We start from the raw sequence: 17763 nt of genomic DNA, 5'->3' as shown, positions 1-17763 counted from the left end.
GGTAGCTCAGTCAGTTAAGCATCCAATTCCTAATTTTGGCTCAGGTCATGATTGCAGGATCATGAGATCAAGCCCCCACCTTGGGCCCCATGCTGAGTGTGGAGCCTGCTTACAATTCTCTCTTGCCCTCTCCCTATGCCCCTCCCCACCTCACACTCTCTTGTTCTCTCTTGAAAAAGAATAGGACTTGAGACAGTTAACAGGACAGGTAGATGTGTCACTTAACCTCATCCTGTATTTACTCTATTAGCTATCTGCCCCCACACAGGCCTGGGCACATATATCTTTAACCAATTTTGTATTCTCCCCTGTGCATAGCATACAGTCTTGCCTATGGCAAAATTCAAATCACTCACTCATTCATACATGCACCCTCTAATATTTATTGAGTCCACAGTACGTCCCAGGCATTCTTCTTGGAGCTAGGGAAATAGCAGTAAACCAAAAAGTCTCCTCCTTCATGAAGTTTACATGAAGAGGGAGAAAAAGACAGTACACAAGGTGTTCAGAACACTAGACAGTGACAAGCACTAAGAAGAAGCATTAAGAAGAAAAAGAGAAGGGTTTTTGAAATTTTACATAAGAGTGACTAAAGAATATCTCACTGATACAGTAACTTTTGGGTAAAAGAAGTGGAGAGCTAACCATGTGGAAATCAGTGAATTATAGGCAGAAGGAAAAGGAAATGCAAAGACCCTGATGCATATATGTGCTTAATATTTTCCAAAAACAGCAAAAAGACTGTATAACTGGAACAGAATGAAGGAAAAAACAGACTGATAGAAAATGTAGAGGTAATGGGGTTGGGGACAGTGGGTAAGGAGCATACTGTGTTTGCTCTCAGAAGTCATATAATGAGGATTCAAGCTTAATCACCAAACTGACCTGGGAAGCCACTGGTGGGTTTCAAGCAGAAAAGTGACATGGTCTGAATAAGGTTTTAAAAGACTCACTTGGACTGCTGTGCTAAGAACAGCCCAAGAGGAGCTGAATAACAAAGCAGAGGGAACACTTAAGGTAACTGAAACAATTCAAGTTAGAGATGTACTTACATTCACTGCTACAGTTGGGAGTAGGGTGGTGGTGGTGGTGGTATTTAGTGATCAAATTCTGAGTAGTATTTTCAATATAGAGTAAAAAGAACTTACTGAAGATTAAATACAAGTAAGACAGAAAAAAAGAGGTCAAAATGCCTATTAAATATCCAAGAAGAAATATGAAGAAATAAGAAGTGGGCCATGGGTTATGCTCATCTCTAGTACAGGGGAGAGGTCCGCAATTAAAGAAAGCTGGGAGTTATCAGCATTGTTTGGATTTTAGAAAGGTGAGAATATACAAGGTAACTCTCCTTAATTAAGCACATTCACATCTCTGTACCACGTGAGACAGTCTAGACCTGGCTGGTGGCTATTAATCAGTTGTGGAACCAAACTTACCAAACAAACAAACAAAAAATTCTTATGTTTCAGAACTGCAGATAGGGATTACAGACATATATGTATCTTTCATTAGCCCACCAGTCTGCAAGGATATCATATCAGCAGGACTGAGGAAGTACCCACAGCCATGATGCTCTAAGTACAAATAACATGCAGACACACAAGACAGAAAGGTAGTACAAAAGTAGTACAAAAACAAAAGAAGGGAAGGGCAAAAAAAGAGACGTATGCCTTCGAAATTGCTACTAATAAATGCTTAACTCTGAAGCCATTTGCAACTAAAGAGATGTAGTTAACAAACTTTAAAATGCAATTTGAGTTCAGTTCGTATACTTTTTATTACCTATTACGTGCCAATATTATTCTAGGCACAGAGGCTATCACAAAAATTAAGTTCCAGCCTAGATGGTCTAAGTTAGTGGTACAGCTCTTGCTAAGGAAAACCAGTTGCCCCACAAATGTATAGGGGCAAAAACCTCTATACGTTTGATTATATTTGACAACAATTCTCACTAGGCATGTCTTCTGAAGAGAGACCCCAAAATAAAATTACATAATTAAAGGAAGCCAAGGTTTTTTGGTATTTTTAATATGTCGTTAAAAGACAATTAAGACAGATAACTGTCTAAATACAATTAGAATTTACACTTAGGGGTGCCTGGGTGGCTCACTTGGTTACACATTGGACTCTGGATTTTGGCTCAGGTCATGATCTCAGGATCATGAGATCAAGTCCCACATTGGGCTCTGTGCTGAGCAGTGTCTCCTTGTCCCTCTCCCTCTACTCCTCCCTCGCCCACCCTGCTTTTTCTCTCTCAAATAAATAAAATCTTAAAACAAAAAAGTGGCAGGAGGCACCTTGGTGGCTCAGTCAGTTAAACATTCAACTCTTTTTTTTTTTTTTTTTTTAAAGATTTTATTTATTTATTTGACAGAGAGAAATCACAAGTAGATGGAGAGGCAGGCAGAGAGAGAGAGAGAGGGAAGCAGGCTCTCAGCAGAGAGCCCGATGTGGGACTCGATCCCAGGACTCTGAGATCATGACCTGAGCCGAAGGCACCGGCCCAACCCACTGAGCCACCCAGGCGCCCCTAAACATTCAACTCTTGATCACAGCTCAGGTCTTGATCTCCAGGTCATGAGTTCACAACCCACGTCAGAGGGAACCTACCTTAAAAAAAAAAAAAAAATGACACAAACCCAAGATTCTCTGAAATGTTTGTAAATAAGATAAAGCAATAATGGCAGAATACACTATCCTCCTGGGTACGCTGCTGAATAACCTTAACCTTAACAAAAAAAGTATCCAGAAGTATTACTTGAGCTGTAACCAGAAAAAGATAAAAATCCCAAGATATTACTTCTACTACTCACTTAACTGAAGTAGAACTAGGAAGGCACTTGAAGGAAAGGAAGTATTAGGAAACAATAGCTGGCCATATTAGCGTATCTAGAGCTTCACATGGTAGCAGTAACATATGTGCCAAGTCCCTAATTTCTTCACTATGATTCTTATTCTTAAACACCTTCCAAAGCAGTAAAAGCAATCAGGTCTATAAACTGAAGAGAGAACAAGATTCACAAACTCTAGAAGAGACTACAATTCATGTGTGAATTTCAACATAATGCCACTCTTTCTAAAAGACACTCTCCCAAAACACTCTCTAGGGGTACTCTGAGATGTCTAAGTTCATACATTCAACAACCTGCTTCAACTGGATCTGTGATTTCAAGCTTCATCCTCCTGCTGCTCATTCAGTGTCATCTCCTCCTCCACCCCAAAAGTAGGGTCTCCCTCCTCTGAATTCCTTTCAGCTCTCTATAGTTGACTCTTACAGCACTCAATCTCCACTGATGTGTAATAAAATCATCATGTAAATATCTGCCTTTCCTTCTAAGAATGTAAACTTTTCTGGGACAAAGATTGCTCCTGTGTCAGACCAGGGCTACTTAAGAAGGTGCTCAAGAAATGGGTGTTGACCTAGTTCCCCTTTAGAATCAGAGTTCCAGTCTTTTCCCTCAGAGCTGCTTTCAAAAGCACAATGCTGGGTCCTCAAAAAATTAAACACAGAATTATCATTTGATCGAGCAATTCCACTTCTGAGTATATACCCACAAGAATTCAAAGCACGTACTTGAAGAGGTATTTATATATCCATGTTCTTCGCATTATTCACAATAGCCAAGAGGTGGAAACAAACCAAATGCCCACCGATAATGTGAATCACTAAAAAGTGATATATACATATAATGGAATATTATTCACCGTTAAAAAGGAAGGTAATTCTGACATGTGCTACAACATGGATAAACCCTTGAGGACATTATTCTAAGTGAAGTAAGCCAGACACAAAAGGACAATTACTGTAGGACTCCACTTAAATATCAAGAACCTAGAGTAGTCAAACTCACACAAACATAAAGTAGAATGGCTGTTGCTAGGGGCTGGGGAGAGATTTAAAGGGCCTGTTGGGGTGTTGAGTTTGGGGTGCCTGGGTAGTTCAGTCAATTAAGCAACCAACTCTTGATTTCAGTTCAGGTCATGATCTCAGGGTCCTGAGATCGAGCCCCACAGAGGGCTCTGCACTCAGTGGGGAATCTGCCTCTTTCTTTCCCTTCCTCTCCCTCTGCCCCCCTACTTCATGCACACACTCATGAGCTAAAATTATAAAATGCTTAAAGATAGATAGATAGATAAATAAAGGAGCTGTTGTTTGATGGGTACAGAGTTTCAGTTTGGAAAGATGAAAAAGTTCTGGATGGATAGTTGTAATGGTTGCACAACAAAGTGAGTGTACTTAATGCCACTAAATTGTACACTTAAAAATAGCTGAAACGGTAAATTTTGTCACATATGTTTTACCTCATATGTTTACATATGTTTTACCTCAATAGTTTTTAAAAGCACACTGCTCCTTCACTGTTTACTATCCTTAGACCAGACACAAATGAAGTGTAGAATTAAGAGCAGGGACTCTGGAACCAGAACACCAGGGTTCATGCTTATCATGGCCACTTACCACAGTTTTAATCTCTCTGTATCACTGTTTCTTCATCTTTAAAACATGGACTTCACAGTACCCACTAGACAAGGTTATCATGAAAATTAAATGGATTAATAAATGTACAGTGCCAGGGGCACCTGGGTGGCTCATTGGGTTAAGCCTCTGCCTTCAGCTCAGGTCATGGTCTCAGGGTCTTGGGATTGAGCCCCGCATCAGGCCCTCTCCTCTGCTCAGCGGGGAGCCTGCTTCCTCCTCCCTCTCTGCTTACCTCTCTGCCTACTTGTGATCTCTTTCTCTCTCTGTCAAAAAAGTAAATAAAATCTTTAAAAAAATAATAATAAATAAATGTACTGCCTAACTCAGTGCCTGGGACATAATGGCTCAATAAATGGAAGTTCTTACTGGGGTGTGTAGGTGGCATAGTTGGTTAAGACTCCCACTCCTGGGGCACCTGGGTGGCTCAGTCGTTGACTGTCTGCCTTCGGCTCAAGTCAAGATCCCGGGATCCTGGATCGAGCCCCACATTGGGCTCCCTGCTCAGAGGGAAGCCTGCTTCTCCCTCTCCCACTCCCCCTGCTTGTGTTCCCTCTCTCGCCGTCTCGCTCTCTCTGTCAAATAAATAAATAAATCTTAAAAAAAAAAAAAAAAAAGCCTCCCACTCTTGGTTTCAGCTCAGGTCCTAATCTCAACCTGAGCTGGTGCACAGTCTGCTTGAGATTCTCTCTCCCTCCCCATTTGCCCCCTCAGCTTGTGTGTGCGTGCTCTGTCTTTCTAGGATAAACAAATCTTTATTTTTTAAATTTTTTTTAAAGATTTTATTTATTTTTTGTCAGAGAGAGAGAGAGGAGCGAGAGTGAGCACAGACATAGTGGTAGGCAGAGGCAAAGGGAGAAGCAGGCTCCCCGCCGAGCAAGGAGCCTGATGTGGGACTCGATCCCAGGATGCCAGGATCATGATCTGAGCTGAAGGCAGCGGCTTAACCCACTGAGCCACCCAGGCGCCCAGGGACATAATCTTTTAATTCGACTAAAATTCACAGCCATTAACATCTGCCTTGAAAAGATCTCCAGTTATCTTGTCTGTATTTCAGATGTAAACAGACTAAGCTTTGCCAATAATCTTATCAAATTACTACATACCTCTTTGCTTAACAAATAAGAAAAACACTCTTACTCCACGGTAAAACCATCTTAATTACAAAATGCCAATCTATCATCTAGGGTCTTAACTCTGACAAAACTACAGTATCTATCATACTGATATTTGGAGAGCTAAGAAGCATTTATAAAAACTTTCCTAATATAGTATAACCAGGTTCTTACTTGAATCCTTAAAGCATATCTGGGACTTCTGATCCTGGTGCCCCAAGAGACAACATATTAAGGGCATGACTTAGGTCTTCCGTGTTTCCCAGCAGACAGCACTGCAAATGGTGGGAACAACTATGTGTTGACCAAATCTTCCTCAGTGGTAGACTGTACTATCATCACTATCTTTGGCAATCTATACGTCAGAAAAAACACCCAGGCTTTCTGTCTCCACACCAATTCTACCACAGTCACAACTGCTCAAATGAAAAAGCTACCTTTGCCATTGCTACTTCCTTAACTGAGATGGGACTTACTCTCTTCTCATGAATATGGGCCAGGACATCAAGCTCTCAGTCCCAACTGAACAAAGCACAAATCCAGAATTTAACTTCAGTTCAGGTATCAGCCAGAGGGCTTACTCAGATTTTCGTCTATAAATATATTCCTTTGCATTTATTTTCTCATGAAAAAATATAAAAAACAATAATTTCTCTTAAGAAAAAAGAATGTTATCAATTCAAAGCAAAAAACTGATTTAAAATCATTCATTATGGGGCACTTTGCTGGCTCAGCCAGAAGACCATGCAACTCTTGTCTCCTGAGCTCGATCCCCATGTTGGGTGTAGAGCTTACTTTAAAAAAAAAAAAAAAAAATTTAAAACAGTTCATTAAACATGAAACGTCGTAAGGCAACTCCCCAAAACAGGTCGGAGGGCAATGCTACAAAAGTCACATACAAGTCCTCGACTTCACCCTCTGTTAACAAAACGGCAAGAACGCTGTTTTATAGAATATAAACAGAAATAGTCTTGATGTTCTAACAGAATTATACAAAACCATAAGAGAAGGCTTTTCAAGAATACCTGTAGTTACCTAAATTTCAACTTATTTCTTTGTGAAGTTAAGCTCACATAGCAGAACCACCTGTATATACAATGAAAGCATTCAAAAATGTAACAGCCGAAGAAATCAGAGTATTTTATTCAGAAATTTTTAAAATCACCATCTTTTATGAACACATCGTTTTAAATAGTAAAATGTAAATCCAACCCTTCCTTTCCTATATCTCCGCCTAGTTAAAGACTTTTTCTGGCTAACTGGATTTGAAGTCCTAAGGCACCTAACTGTGGCCAAATCCAACTACCCACTACCCTATTGGCTCATAGGAAACCCCGCCCCGAACAGCCACAGTAACTGAACATCAAGGGAACTCCAAGAAAGGTTGTCCCCGGCTACATTTCTAGTCTCTGATGACTCTCCGCCCCTCCCCCCAACAATCACCGCTGCGGAAGCATGGTCACAGCACGAGCAGCCACTCCACCGCAAGACTCCAACGAAAGGACCTTGAGCACCTCGCCCCAATAATTACAATTCGGGGAGGGGGGAGTGGCAGTGATCATGCTCCCAATCTCCAAGGCTGAGCGGTGCCATCGACGCTGCGTGGAGCTAAGCAGAGACAACAGCTCTGGCACCCAGTTCCCCTGCCCCAGGCAAAAGGCATGGCCGAGCCACAGGAGTAAGTACTGACACCTCCGCAGCTCAGAGTCAGCGGGAGCCCCTCCCATCCCACCGAGACATAGGGCGGGGCAGATCTGGGCGCCGCGACTCCAAGCCAGACCGGACAGCGGGCTTTCCCGAACCCCGCCTCACTTGCCAAGGAGGCGGAAACCGGGGGGAAGGGGAGGACGGCCTGGGGGAGTGGCATCGCCGCTCCGTACGGCCCCTCCGGCCAACCGGATCCCGAGAAGGCGGAGGAAAGCCGACTTCACGCCCCCTCCCAGCCGCGCCCCGAAGCCACACGCGGGAGACCCCTTGCCCGTCCCCCCAACCCCAGCATGCCAGTGCGCGGCTGCCCAGCCGAGGCCCCGCCCACCTCGGGAAGACAGGAGGGGTGGTCGACCGCAAACAGCACTTAGCCAGGGCCGCCCCGCCCCTTTCTCCACAATCGCACGCGCGCGCCGGCCCCGCCCCTGAACGGCGGCGCGAGAGCCCGCCCCCTCCGCGCGCACCGGGACTACGCTCTCCTCCCCCTCCCGCACGAAGAGCTACCCCGCTCCGCCCCCCACCCCCCTCACACATCCACACACCTCCCGCCCGCCTGCTCTACGGGAAGCCGAGGAGGTCAGCCCCCCCCTAAAAATACACACCCTCGAGTCCAGCGTTACCCTCCACCAGGCTCCCCGCCCCGACCCAGGCCCGGCGTGCTCTCACCGCAAAGCTGCTCCGGCCGCTCCTCTCTGCGTGTCCCTCTCGGCGTGAGCCTTGGGCTCAGCAGGGAGGCCCCGAGAACGGCGCAGGCACAGGCCCGCCGAAGCGGACTGGCAGCCTCCTCTCCGCTAACGAAACGGTCACAGGCCCCGGTGCCCAGACTGGGAAGGAGGGAGGGAGGGAGGGAGGGAAACTCCGAGGGGGGAAGGGGAGGGGGGGAAAGATGGAGAAACCGTCTCCGCCGCCTCTACCGCCGCGGCCGCTTCTCTGTTACCCGGGAAATCCCGCCCACTCCCCCGGCCCGCCCCGCAGAGGGAAGACTCAATTTCGCTCCACCACAGGCCGCATTATCCGCCCGTCAAAGGCTTAACCAATCGCTGTGCCCTGCCTGCCGGCTGCCCGCCCCTTCCCCCTCGGCTGGGAGGGGAGGGGGAGCCGCTCACCTTCTCCACGCCCCTATTGGCGGGGAGCTTCCCTAACTCAACCCCGCCTATTGGAGACGAATTGCAGAATCCCACCCCCACGCCTCAACACTATTGGAGGAAGCAGGGGAGCTCTTCACATCTCATTGGAGGACTCCACATATCCCGCCCCGTGCGGTCTCAGCCACAGGCCCAACAAGTCGGCTCCCGCCCTCGCCGGTCATCGCATTGGAAGGTAAGTAACCGATGTGGGGTAAAATGTCCGTAAGTGAGACAAGCTCCGCCTCCAACCACCCGATTGGAGATCTCGGCGCCGGTAGCAGCCTCCATTGGCCAGGACGCCCGTCTAGAAAGGACTTGACTCCGCCCCGCGCGAGGAGGCTGAACCTTAGCAGTCCTTTTGTGGAATGTTTACACTAGAGACTGAAGTGCAGAGAGTTCCAGGGCCCGAAACAGGAGGGGGCGCGGAGCTCAGCAAGCTGAGATCCGAAGCCCTGGGATTTGAAGGGGAGAGGCACCAGCACTACCACCGTGGAGGATCCCTTACAAGAAAAAAAAAAAGAAAGAAAAAGGAAAAGAGCCTCATTCTATCCAGTTCTCTCTACAATTTACATTTCCGCACTCTGCCTCCTTGTAAACACAAATATCCAGAGCAACCGGATCCGTACAGCTCCTATCAGTACGTACAGAATTAAGAGCTGAAGACCAAAGCCGAAAAATAGCCCCAGTGGTTGCCAGCGCTCTGCTAGGGGTGGCTGCACACCTCTAACACCAACAATCCCTAAACTTGAGTATGCAGTCCTAAGAGGGCGGAGATAACCAAAAAGAAGGCAGGGCCCTAACAGCCACCGCCCTGGCAAGCCTCCGGAAGGCGGAGCATGAGGTGTAAGGCGTTTGCGATCTCCCGGATAGATCTGGAGGCATACTCCAAATCGAACTGAATCAGAAAACCAAACAGGCCACAGTATAAATGAACCTTCACCCCACGCTTCATACAAAGAATAAAAATTCCACAGTTGATGACAAAAGAATAGAATGGCTGTTCACCTACTCCTTTAGCCAACAAGGGTTAATGGCTGTCCCTAAGCCTTCTCTGTGTAGGTTATAGTGCTTCAACCGCACAGAGACAAAGTGCTTGCAATGCCTAGGTTGCTTTTATTTATTCATCAAATGAGGCGGAGAACTGACGCTGGCCCTGCTTTGGGGGGCGCTCAAGGAGCGCCAGGAAAGGAGGGGGCGGGACTAGAATTTTCCCGCTCTCCGGCAAAAAGGCTACTCCCCCGAGAGCCCTGTCAGTCCCCAAGTGGCAGGCCCCAGGGAACCCGCTCCCAGGTCCTATCTTGTCCTCCCTCTGCAATCCACCGGAGACCGCAACGAAACCAGCGCTGGCAACAGGTGGGTCTGACTCCAAGGATGGCTTCCAGCCGCAAGGACAAGGCACTGAACTGTGAACTCCATGAGTAGCTAACTGATGAAAGACAAGCCCTGCCCAAAGACGGAGCTCTAAAAATAAGTCACACCAACGAAAGCGACCCTCGAGTCAAACCTCTCCGAAGTTAGGAAGAAGCGACACTTATACAGAACTTATGGAAGGTACCTTTCACTCTGAGCCGTCCCCTGCTCCCTAGACTGGGTGCCACACGACGCTCCACCTGGACGTCAAGAACCACTTCGAATCCAAGCAGGATTGGGCCGCCCCCGACTCCTCTGCCCAGTAGGGGGTGAACCACCCCAGACCTTGCTTAAAGCACCCAGGCCAAGCTTAGGGTGCTCAGAGTTTTAGATAAAGCCACCTACGGACAAGCTGCCAGCGTCCGCGGCGCTCTCAAGTGAAATTCAGGGCGATCTCGTGGAAGTCAAGAGGCGCGGGAACGGCCAGGCCACAGGGTCAGAACTTTAGTAATTGGCCCGGAAGGCCAGATCCACCCCTCCTCCCCAACCGTGCAGAACCCCTGGAGCCGAGGCCCCCGAAATCCACTCAAGCCGTTAACCCCTAACTTCATCGCAAAGCTACCAGATCTAGAGCCTTAGAGGAATCATTGTGTGCCTTTCAGCTCTCTTCGCCCCCCTAGGCCCCCCCCTCCCCCCCGCCAAGAACTCCAAACCCGGGACTTCCGGGCGGGAGCACAGTTCGAAGGAGCAAGGCGGGACTCACATGTGCGGAGCGCGCACACAGGCTAGGGGAGGGGGCGGAGTACAGGGGGTGGACTTCCCCCTCCCAGCTCGCTCGGGCGGAGGGGGCGGAGACTATCTATCTCACCAATCAGAAGTGGGGGCGGGACCTTGCGCCTCACGTAAGCCGCAGGAATCCTCCCTCCGCCCTTCACGGAAAAAAATCCTAGCAACTTAAACTCCAGCCCGGCCTCCGATAGGCGGAGCTCTGGAGAATGTCATCCAGTCGAGAACCGAGAAGGAAAAAAGGGAGTCTCGTCCAGCCAGTGGAAGACAAGAGAAGGCGGGCCCTCTGGAAGAGCCCGAGGTGGGTGGAAGAGAGAGGGAAAGGCCCCGCCCCTCAGCTCCCCTCCGGGCGGGTTGCACAAGCGGCCGCTGGAGTAGATAGTAAACAGGCTAGGCCGAGGAGTGGAGGCAGGGGCAGCTCAGCACTCCGTGGGCCGCGGCCCCGGCGCCTCCTCTCCCCGCGTCGCCCCACCCGACCCCGGCGGTTAGCGCCGGCGCCCCGCCTTCCAGCCCGCGGCCGCCATCCCGGCTGACAGGCGCGCCCCCCGCGCCCCTCCCCGCCCGCTGATGCATTTCCTTTTCCCGATTCCGAGCGTGGAGACTGTTTTCCCAGTTTCCGACCTTCACTGCCCCTTTCAGGCCACCCCCTCGTGGGCGCGCTCACACGCCCGCGCCCCCGCCCCCGCACCTTCAGCGGGCGAGCCGCACGGCCGGGGGAGGGGAAGGGAGCCGCCGCCGCCGCGGCCGCCCTGGGGTGGGCGGGGAAGGAGGCAGCTCCATGTTTGCAAGGGGATCAGCTGGGGCCGCGGGTCGAAGCCGCCACCGAGTTCCTGGAGGTTTTCCGCACCCCCGGGCCGAGTTCCGCGCGGGCTCGCGGCCTGGCGGGTTCCGGCGCCGAATGCCGGCTCTACTGCCACAGCCCGGGAGTTCGGAGAACACAGACCGGCGCTCCGCGGAGCCGGTGCCCAGGCGCGGGGGGCTCTTTCCGGTGCCCTCCCCCGCCGCCGGTCGCCCCTCCCGCAAGTCCGGCATTGCCCCCGCCCCCAGAGTCCATAACAACCGCGGCCCACGGCGCCCGCGCCTCTCGGATCGCGCCCACCGCCCCCTCCGCCAAGTTCGCGGACCGAAACAAAACCTTCCGGGCGGCTGCCGCCCTCACCCAGCACGGTTAGCGGGGAAAGCTGCGGGCTTCGGCTCGCTCGCGAACTCCAGCTCTCAACCAACTCCGGGCGCCGCGGGCTTAGTGGGCCTGGCCCGCCGGGCTCAGGCCGCCGCCCCCTGCCGAGCCCGCGCGCCGCAGCCCGGGCTCGGTTCCAGTCGGCGTACGGAATATCCCCTATTTTCTTCTTTACAATAATTTTTTTAAAGGCATTCCAGGAGCGAGTGGGGGGGAGGGAATCTCCCCCTGCCCACCCCTTACCCAGTCCGCCTTCGAAACCTACCGAAACCGACTGCTCGGTGAAATAAACTAGGCAGCACGGCCGGCGCACTGGCGACCCGGGCCGGCCGACCCCCTCCCCACGAATCCGGCCCGGCTTGGAAACACACACACTGGCGAGCGGGCGGCGCCAAGAGCTCTCCTTCCTGGCCTGCCCCGCGCCTCCCTCGGCCGCCCGACTCCGAGCCTCCCCTAGCTCCGTCCCGGGGCCCACGGCGCCCGCACCGTGGCGGACCGGCCAGAGCCACTGGCCGGCGAGCTAGCCCCCCAAACGCCCGAGATTGGGGAGACCAAATTAAAAGCAGCTGTTTAACATACCTTCCGAGCCAGGCGAGGAGTCCTGAATGGGGAGGAACGCCTCCCACGGGCCATTGGCTCCCTGGCGCTAGCGTCAGTCAGCCTGGGCCCGCCTCCTCCCCTCGCTCCACCTCTTCCCCTTCATTGAACGCTCCCTCCCTCCAAAAAACATTAAATAAATAAATTAAACTCGCCGCGAGTGGGAAGCGCATCCGTGGCAGAGACCCCCATCTCTCCGGTCCCGCCCCCTCATTTCTTGAGACCGGTGGACTGGAAGGAGACCTGAGACTCAGAGATCCGCAGGGTGGGCGCGGAGGAGGAGCCAGCGGGGCTACCCGGCCCCACTTCCTTCGCACTCACACCCCATTTGGAGCTGGTAGGGGAGGCTGGCGGGGACATCCTAGCGACTGGCTGGAATGGCCCCACTCCCCAGGCTGTGTAACCTAGTCCGGTCCGGCCCATTCTGTTAGACGGCTACCTAAACGAGTGGTGTGAGCGGTTAAGTCCCGTGTTCAGGCAACCGGCGCTGGTCTGAGCACCTACCCTGGGTGAGGCAAACATTCATACTGCACCTGCTTCTGAGTGCGAATAGAGGCTGGATGAGATGCTCTCTCTGTACCCTGCAAGGGCTCCAGACCTACCCGAGTTGATGTTACAGCAAGAGCTAAGTAAGGTAAGGCAGAAATGTCTATATAAATAAACATAGAAGCTCAGAGCAGAGAGATTCTTCCTAGCTGAGGAAAACTGGGAAAGTCTTCGTGGAGGAGATGGCTGGCACTCAAGGAGGGTCTTTATGCTTTCATCAGGCAGAAATGAAGGGGGTCAAGTCATTTTTAGCAAAGGGCACAAAGGGGCAAGTGGAAAATATTGGTAAGGATCTTCAAATGTGGCTGTAGTAATGAAAATCAGGATTGGAGAGATGGAATCAAACAGCAGAAAACTTTAATACCTGGTTAAAATTCTTAGTCTTGCACAACATAATGTGCTAGCAGCATTGTTGCAGGACTACAGGCTCAGAGCTGTGGTTTAAGATGCTCGACATCTCAGGAGCTGGATTGGTTCTGAGAGTGGTTGAGTGAGGAGTGCCTATAAGCAGCAAGGTGAGGCACAAAGGCTATTGTAATACTGGGTTTGTAGACTACAGACATACATCTTCTGGTGGGAGCCATAATACATGGTGGAACCAAGGGAAATTTTATTTTCTCTCTCCCAGCCACCCAATCCAGAAGGCCTTGTCTTCTGTATCTCTCAAGTCAAAAACTCTCAGATCCTTCCATGAATCATTTGCTGTGCTTGTCCTGACTTCCAACCAGAAATTGAAAGAGGCTACCCTACATCTCTGTGTTCAACAGAGCTAAGCCTGGGGACAGAGCACATGGAGTGAACAAGAAAGACCTGTGGATTGAGGCATCCAGAAAAGGAAGTTCATGTGGTCAATGTGGGATGTGCAGAATGTGAAAGGCTTTAGAGTCCTGTGGGCAGAGTGGGGCCTGATACTAGTTAGGCTGTCCTAACAATTCAGATGAGATGTAATGAGCACTTGACCAGAGCAGTGGCAGTGGGAAGCAAAAAGAATTAAAAAGGAGAGATGTATTTGAGAGAGACTTAAGGGGCCTGGGTGACTAATTCAGTTTTGATGATGGAGGGAAAGGAGTCTGTGGTCTGGTAGGTGAAGAGGTAGTAGAGTTTGAGGCTAGTGGCTGGGTAATCTGGGTTCTAGACATAGCCTGGCCAGTGACTGGTGATATATTTTTAGGCAAGTACTTCTTCCCCTGGGCCTGTTTCCCTCCTGTAAAAGGAGGGTGGAAATTGGAGTAGAAGGGTAGGCTCTAAGAACCCTTCCCTCACTCGGCATCTATAGGGAAGGGGATTATCTAATGGGGAGGGAAGCTTGCCATTAAGGAGAGAGGACAGGTTGGAAGAAATACTGATTTGGGAAGGACAGTGGATCATCTCATGTGAAATGGGGACTAGAATTTGGGAGGTAGCTTGATTGATGGAATCATTGAAGGAGAGGGTGTGGAGCAGGGAAGACCAGGAGATGTGGACTGTGTAGTTAGTAGGAGGCCCAGTACCTAGCAGGGCCATGGAGGTCAAGGTTCATTCTCAGACCAGGGGGCTCCCTAGGGTGAGAACCAAGTTTTTCTGATTCAGAATAGAAATCCCCTGATGTCTGGAGGCCCATCTCAGATTTCTACTTTTTTTCCGAAGAGGTTCTGCCCTAGATGAAGGCATAACAGATACTGTGTGAATATGAGATGAGGCACAGTAGTAGAGCAGAAAGAACATTAGTCTGGAAGTTGAATCCCATGTTCTTACTTAGTCTCTTTTTATTATCCATGGACCATCCTCCTGTCTGGTACAAGAGTGCAACAGCAATCCTTGCCCTGTTATGAAGATCAGATGTGATGATTAAATGTGCTTTAATACACCTAGTAAAATTCTGAGCTTCTGTGGAGGCCAAAGGCCCAAGCCTTTGACTGTAAGCCTAAACAGCAAGTGGTATACTGTGGAGGAAGTAATGGAACATTTGCACCCGGAGTAGTTGCTCCACTCAGAGAACCAGATTTCGCTGATTTCTCTACCCCCTGAAGTGCAACGGCCTGTGGCAGTCCCCACGTGAACAGCGCTCCTAGACGGAGCTTCTTGAGGATAGCCGCTCTACCTAATTCACCTCTGAGCACCCAGTGCCCATAGTAATCAGGCACAGGATGCCCCTTGGAAGGGGTCCAGGGATTATTGTTTCTGATTCAGTACACTGATGACTACATAGGAGAAGGAGTCCCAGACTCTTTGGGAAAGTAATCATTTGTTTTGGTAACACTGACCCTCCAGCTGCATTGGTTACATCCACCCTACCCCTCCCCAACTCTGTCAGGACAAAACAGTGAATGGATACTGATGAGGGCCTGCCTTCCAGAAGTCACATTGGGAAGCCAGGTTCTGCCTCCTAGGAGGCCACTTCTGTGTGAGTTAGGGGTTATTTTCCTAATTATAGTTGAGTAAACAGAGCAGTAGTGTGACTTGCCCAAGTCAAGCCTGTCTGGACCCAAAGCCTGAGCTTTGTCCACTCCCCCATGTGCTGTCTCTATACACACTAGGGCCCATGATCCAGTTGGAACTTGTGGAGAAAAACAGCCTCCCTCCTACCACCTTACCTTACCACCCTAATTCCAAGGGCAGTTTGTCCCCCAGATAGTTCCAAATGATTTCTGGCCCTTTCCAAAAAAATGATATTCCAAGAGGCAAGATATTTCTCCCAACCACATACATACATGCATCCTTACCTCACACCACCACTCAGAACTGCCACACCTAGGACACCCTGTCTCACAGGCATCGTGCATGTGCTTGTGTGTACACCCTCATTCACAGAAAAGACTGATTTATTTCTTTAGGGTGCTTATGGTAGGTGTGATTAAGACATTTAAGGCCCACACTTCAGTGACTCTGCCAAAAAGGTGTCAGTGCCAATACCCTGCTGACAGAACCCCGGCCAGCTGTAGAGGACGGTTACCAGTGTGGGAATACCCACGTGAGGGGCATTTGAGGCTTGCTCTCCACTCCCCATCCACACCTCCCTATAGGTTCAAGGGGAAAAGCTCAAACTATTGGTCAGAATCCCAGTTTAGTCACCTCCTAGCTGGATGTCATTTGCAAGTTATCTTCTCAATTTCCTTTGTCTATAAACTAAGAATAAGAATACCTACTTCAGTGGGCTGTTGTGAGATGAAAAATAAAGTGTGCCTGCGGTGCTTGGCTAGCTCAGTCTGTGGAGCATGGGGCGCTTGATCCTGGGATTGGGAGTTCAAGCCTTGTATCAGGCATAGAGAGTACTTAAAAAAAAAAAAGTATACCTAGCATTTAGGCAGGGCTTCACAGACCTTCTTCTCCTTCATCTCCTCACCATCCCCTCTCATCCTGGCCTTTTACACCCAAATTCCCTCCTTTTGCAGTCTGAGAGAAGAGCCCAGGACTGGCCTAAAAGACCCCGCAGTGGGATTCTGTGTGAAAACCATTTCTCTGGCAAACAATTGCCTTAGTTTGTACTACTCCATATTTCTAATTTCTGGGTGGTTTGGAGGCTTGGAATTTTTTAGTGGGTTTCAAGATTGCTACTTACAGCCATGAAATGTCTTCCCTTCACTGAGCATTAATAAAAAATAAGTAGAACATTATGTTCCCTAGTTTACCTGGCTTTACATTTTCAAAAAAAAAATTTTTTTTTTTGATATGTCAGTTGTTTGGTGACTTCTTTTTTTTTTTTTTTTTTTTTTTTTGTAAAGCAGCAGGTTCCTTTGCTTGCAACCTTACTCAGAGTCCTAATATGGAAGAGATAAACGTGGCCCTTGCTGTGGTTGGAGACAGCCCAAGCACTGCAGTCTCCACTCTTTCACCTCCCATTCATACCACCTCCCTTTCAGCCCCTGCCCCGCGAGACCACGAGTGAACCTACATTTCCAAATGCTGTTCATTCATCTTAACTGCTCCCTTCCACTGACCAGGCTGGGAGACTACAACCTGGCCATGTCCTCTGTTACTTGTCTATTAATCAGAATTGTTCACAGGTTTTTTATCCTCTCCTTAACATTGGTAACTCCAAATGTCTCTCTTCTCTTCTTGCCCTCCTCCTTCTGTTCTCACCCACTTCCAAGACCTCCAGCTTTTATCTAAACTAAGTCCCCAGGTGACATCTCCAGCCTAGTATCTGTCCTGAACGTCAGACTCCATACATTCACTGGCTGCTGCCATAGAATAAGGTATTCATTCAAGGTCAGCGAAGCAAAGGAGACCACACAGGATGAAATGACTGACCTAAGCTCAGTTGAGCATGGGGCCAATTTTGAGGCTTTAGACAACTACATTAGCTTAGAGAAGTAGTCAGCTTCTGATGTCGGGGGAGGGGTGGAAGTGAACCTGGAGTTGGAAGGGGCACTGTGCCTGTTTTGACTACCTTCTAACTACATCTCACTGTCTTTCTTTTCTTTTTTTCATCTCCATCTGAGTCCTAACAACCATGAGGGACATATTACCCTGAACAGGTGAAAAAGGATCATTGCTCCCAACCTCCATTCAACACTTCTAGCTAGGATTCTGATGTAGCTAGTATGTCCACCTTGGCCTTGGCTGGAAAAAATATGGGTGCTTAAGACGGCAGTATGCCAGTGTAACTTAAAGAGAAGTTGAATCACTGTTGTACACCTGCAACTAATGTAACATCATCATGTGTCTGCTATACTCAATGAAAAAAAAAAAAAGGCTGCAGCATGCCAGATTTAGCTTATAAATAGATTTTTATAAAAGTGATGGTAAGTGGTGGAGGGAGAATAAACAGGTTTCCGAGAGTGCTGTCCTTCCCTCTGTAGTGAAGACCCAGTCTCCTCTGTGGTCAGTTAAGAGTAACAATCCACAACACTTGATATTCACAGTTGTTTTGATGGTAACTATAGGGCAGATACCGCCCTC

At 49.4% G+C, this 17763-nt stretch overlaps 1 protein-coding gene across 3 annotated transcripts in view; it reads right to left on the bottom strand.

Moving 5' to 3' along the window:
* Window positions 1–12376, bottom strand: part of SIN3A (SIN3 transcription regulator family member A) — a 71849-nt gene extending 59473 nt beyond the window's left edge. The window contains exons 1-2 of one of the 3 annotated variants that reach the window (XM_059180331.1): window positions 2548–2610; window positions 2298–2331 (exon numbers count right to left, since the gene is read on the bottom strand). Coding sequence is in view for 1 of the 3 variants with exons in the window: in XM_059180329.1 (XP_059036312.1) it covers window positions 12319–12372 (54 nt within the window). In the remaining 2 variants the exon portion in view is untranslated. Of the gene's footprint in view, window positions 1–2297; window positions 2332–2547; window positions 2611–7965; window positions 8242–12318 lie in introns of those variants that run through there. The other 2 variants (XM_059180329.1, XM_059180330.1) reach the window with 2 other exon arrangements.
* Between the last annotated feature and the right edge of the window lie 5387 nt (window positions 12377–17763).

Source organism: Mustela lutreola, chromosome 7 (genome assembly GCF_030435805.1).
Source record: "Mustela lutreola isolate mMusLut2 chromosome 7, mMusLut2.pri, whole genome shotgun sequence".
Taxonomy (NCBI): Eukaryota; Metazoa; Chordata; class Mammalia; order Carnivora; family Mustelidae; genus Mustela; species Mustela lutreola.
Note: the sequence above shows the minus strand (reverse complement) of the source record. Positions and strands in the feature narration are given on the sequence as shown.